Source organism: Haliotis asinina, chromosome 4 (assembly GCF_037392515.1).
Source record: "Haliotis asinina isolate JCU_RB_2024 chromosome 4, JCU_Hal_asi_v2, whole genome shotgun sequence".
NCBI classification, from domain to species: domain Eukaryota; kingdom Metazoa; phylum Mollusca; class Gastropoda; order Lepetellida; family Haliotidae; genus Haliotis; species Haliotis asinina.
In genome coordinates this window covers 56188495-56192731 of record NC_090283.1, presented here as the reverse complement: position 1 = coordinate 56192731, position 4237 = coordinate 56188495, and the positions used below count along the sequence as shown (strand labels likewise).

Genomic DNA, 4237 nt, shown 5'->3' with positions numbered 1-4237 from the left:
TCTATTTTGGAAAAACGTATGTTCATTCATCGATTTGGAAACCAAAAACCGTTGCATCTTTCATTTCGCTCAGCCGTAACGATCTGCACATCCTCGGTTTTAGAAATGTGCTCAATCGAACTTAGAAGTACACACATTTGATGGCAGATATACGAGGAAGTGAATTGGCTGGCGGTTTTCCATGGAATCCAATTCGTGAACACCAACCTAGGCTTGTTACTGTCTCTGTATGAACAGGTATGTATTCAAGTCGTCGTAAGGAGCTGTAGAGATAACACTACCGTAGCTAGGTAAAATGATAATCTTCTATGGAATGTAAGTCATAGGAGTATTCTCTGGTTGTTGACGATTTCATTAATACTTGACATCCCTCTGTTGTACATCCGGAGTCAATGCATCCATTCTCTGTAAATCCTTTCTTCTTACCACCCCAACAGCTGCTGCCAACATTGAACTTAACACCATGGACGATCCTGTTACAATGAAACAGTACAGAGCATTGAAGATGAGAATGTAAAACATGTTTCCAAGACAGTACAGATGGTGATACAGGGCGACATGAAAGCTTGGCAATTTATATCATTCCACGTAATTATAAGACAGATCTCACAATTACTGAACCGTTCATTATCTGTGCACTGTGTGTATTCACTGGGACTGACGTAAAATCGTACCTGCAAACACGTAGGTAAAATCGTATACGCCACTTAACTTATAAATCCAACCTGAAAAAAAGAGTAAGGTTGCATTGACAATATACTACCTGAATAATCACATCAAGTCGAAAGCGATATTTGTGTCCTCATGATCAAAACCCATTTAAAAAAAAACTCATTTTGCTTCACGTTTGTGTGTTTGATTGGAATATTTCCGTTTTCTGGTGGCGGAAGAAGCCTTGATAGACTATATTCAAACAATGTAAGATTCAAACAGCAGACAAATGCAGCTGGTAATGATGACATGACGGGTGAACTGCTGCTGTAACAATCTGATCTCACTGCTGAACAATCGGGACATCTGATCTTCCAGCGAATCTCCACATGTGTACAAAGTATAATTCCTGATGTTGCACGCCGTGATATTGCTGGGATATTGTTAACAGCGGCGGAAAGACTAAAACAAACACTAAAACACTTCAAGAGAAAGTCTGGATGGATAGGTAAAAATAGGACAGGCTATGACCACTTACTTGCTGCCGGAGGTCCTAAGATGTATCCAATTCCCTGAAAGAAAAATGCAAACCCATAAGCCACTGGAATCTCCTCCAGAGCCACCAAGGTAAGGACAATGGGACCAACCAGAGTATTCATACCTTGGCTGTAAGTCCCAAAGAGACTCCCAAATACAAGCTGTGTAGTGTATGTGTGCGAATAAAGAGGGAATAACAGCAGCACTATTCCAGATATGCCAGTAAAGCCTGTGTGAAGAGTGAGGTATGGGATTTTCGAATCGGAGGCCATTATTCCGGCAGCTAGTCTTGAGAATACACTTCCAACTCCCATTGCAGTGAACAGCGTTGCAGCCTGATCTGGAGAGCTTCCTTTTTGTTGGGCATAATATGGAAGATGGAACACAGCTGCTGCTTCGCCAAGTGCCCAGAGCATGATGCTTACATTGTATATAAGAAATCCAATATGTTTTAGAACTCTAAAAGACATGAAGACTTTGCAAACATTTGATTCCAACAACCTGTCAATGTAACCTCTGTCAGTGGCTGTGTCTTCTCGCTGATCATTCCTACTTTCAGTTACACCTTGAGCCTGTTCCTTCCGCAGTGGTCTCAAGGTAACACCTGCAACGCACATGTGGAATTCTATTGCACCAAGGATAAGGAGCGTCCCACTTAGGTTGTATTGACTGAGAAGGTATCTCACCAGAGGTCCGGCAACAAAGAGACCCAAGCCTCCACCAGCAATGCACACACCAAAAGCTGTTTCGTGCCTCTTTGAAAAGTACTTCCCTGTTACAACGCCAACAACATTGCAAGCCAGACAAACACCAAATCCTGAAAAAAAACACATTAAGAATTTGTCCTGAAAAACACAAAAGTCCAAATAAGAATACACAAGTTTGTTTCACGCTGTTTGATAAATCGTTATGTTTTTTCTATAAGTTCATAAAGAAGACATTTGCGTCCTGCACATCATTGTATATCAATTCGAACCGTGAAGATCTGGGTTAGAATTGATCTTCGGTAACCCATGCTTGTTGTAAGAGGCGACCAACGGTATCGGGTGGTGAGAAATGCAGACTGTCATTGCATGACGCGCATGCTGTTGATCACCGGATTCTTTGGCCCAGATTCTATTATTTACACACCGCTGCCACATTGCTTTATTATTGCTGAATGCGGCGTGAAACTAAACTCACTCACTGATAGTATATCTTTTCCAAAAATACACATTGTTTACAAGGGTAAAGGTTTATTCTGATGCAATATGGTAAGAAGAGTACATACCTGATACAAGACCATAGGTGAGCACCAGGCCAAACGTCGTTTTGCAAAACGAGGCTACAGTCATGCCAGTTAGGGTTAACGCGGCACCAAGCATAGCTGCCACACGGGAACCAGCTTTAGCCTGTATCAACCCAGCGACTGGACCTGTGAATTTGACAAACAGCTCGAAAGACTGACGTGAGCGACTTGTGGAGAGTATGCGTGCAAAGGGATACAATACCACATATACTCAGATATTTGCCTATTTCTTTACTATTGGCATGAGTCATGTAGCCTTTCTACAAAAGTAAAAATAAACAACATACATGTCATTGACGTTTGTCATTCTTGGAAACCCAAAACGTATTCAGGCATGTCCCAAAGACTAACAGTTCCACTTACAGTCGTCTCTAGTCTGAAGAAACCCTTGACATATGGCTCGTTGCCATAGATTATAATCAATCTGAAGTCTACAAACATGCAGTGCATTTGATCACGCACATTGAAAATGCTGACAGTTTTGTGTAAGAAGACGACATTCAAATCCGATCATGCATACCTAGTAAAGTGCACGCTCCGAAGTTGGCTGAGCCTATCCATGAGGTCTTGGTCAGATCGTTTTCAATTTCCTCCAACACAGCGATGTTCATGACACCAGGAGAGTACACCAGTATTCCAGCCATGAGCTGTAAAGTGAAGGCAGCTGCAAGGATCACCCAAGCGTAACCTCGGTCTATGTTTGATCTGGATACTTCCATCGTTCCTGCACCAAGGAGGATATGTGCTTTGTTTGTAAATAAAGCAGCCAGCAAAATCTCAGAGGAAAGAAACGGTGATCTGTAAATATCACTCTATGTAATTGAGTTGCGAGGTGATATGCATCAAATTTGCCAGCGAGCCACACCATCCAGTCACGTCAGCTACCTCTGACGAAAAAATATGGAATGTGGAAGACCAGTCCCCACTGTATGATTGTGTGTTAGGCAGGTGTATGTGCTTTTGCATTGTACCTTGATAGCCTAAGCTCAGTCATTGCTGAATGTCTATTCCAAACACAGGATATAAAGATGACCGTGGTCGAAACAAGGTGTTCATTCTTCGCACACGGAAATAACTATTGACAGTGTTGCACGACACGTGCGCATCAGCCGATACAATGGGGGATATGGCGACATATATCAACAAAGTTAGTGAACCGGGTCACCCGATCCTGAGATGCTGAAGGCCAGTCCTAAATCAGATCCTCACGCCTTAAGTCAGATGTGAAAGATGATAATATAGCTGCAGTTGTTCCTAAACACTTGAAATTGATATATTCAGCTATTTTTTTTATTATGACATAACAGTATACTTCAAGGAAAAGTAGTAAATACAGTTTAGGTTGACGTTTTATGTCATTACGTCGAAGTGATGAATAGTTTGTTCAATCAGAAACATCAACCCAAACAAACCACGGTAGTTGCTTTTGGTTACACTACACTAAATCAGAATCAGGTGCTCCTTGAGCAAGTGCCGTACGTCACAACAGAAGAGGATCAGAATCACCTGCTCCTTGAGCGAGTACCGTATGTTACAACAGATCATACAGCGACATGTGGCAGCTGCGATTGAATGAGGTAGTGGCAGATGTTTATATTTTGACATCCCTCCTGTAATTGTCCCTTGTGCAATGTTTCGGGTAAAAACTGACCCCAGGGCTCAATATTCATTAAAATAATTAACAACTTTTTTAGATTTTTGGCATTTCTCACTCACACATTTCAAAAAATATTTCTGCCAAAGTGCATAGATATATGTACA

At 41.7% G+C, this 4237-nt stretch overlaps 1 protein-coding gene across 1 annotated transcript; it reads right to left on the bottom strand.

Moving 5' to 3' along the window:
- Positions 1 to 249: 249 nt before the first annotated feature.
- On the bottom strand, positions 250 to 3195 carry LOC137281029 (monocarboxylate transporter 12-like). Its single transcript, XM_067812185.1, has 5 exons — positions 2997 to 3195; positions 2459 to 2602; positions 1190 to 2005; positions 675 to 725; positions 250 to 473 (listed from the first exon to the last, which is right to left on the bottom strand). Exons 1-5 carry the CDS (start codon positions 3193 to 3195, stop codon positions 355 to 357), a joined length of 1329 nt encoding a protein of 442 aa, XP_067668286.1. The 3' UTR covers positions 250 to 354.
- Between the last annotated feature and the right edge of the window lie 1042 nt (positions 3196 to 4237).

Excerpts from the sequence above, each read along its gene's own strand:
- LOC137281029 (XM_067812185.1), bottom strand. The coding sequence starts at position 3,195 with ATGGAAGTATCCAGATCAAACATAGACCGAGGTTACGCTTGGGTGATC. Across the intron at positions 726-1,189 it reads CTTAGGACCTCCGGCAGCAA|GTTGGATTTATAAGTTAAGT; the intron begins GTAAGTGGTCAT and ends TCTTTTTTTCAG. Across the intron at positions 474-674 it reads TTTTACCTACGTGTTTGCAG|GATCGTCCATGGTGTTAAGT; the intron begins GTACGATTTTAC and ends TCATTGTAACAG.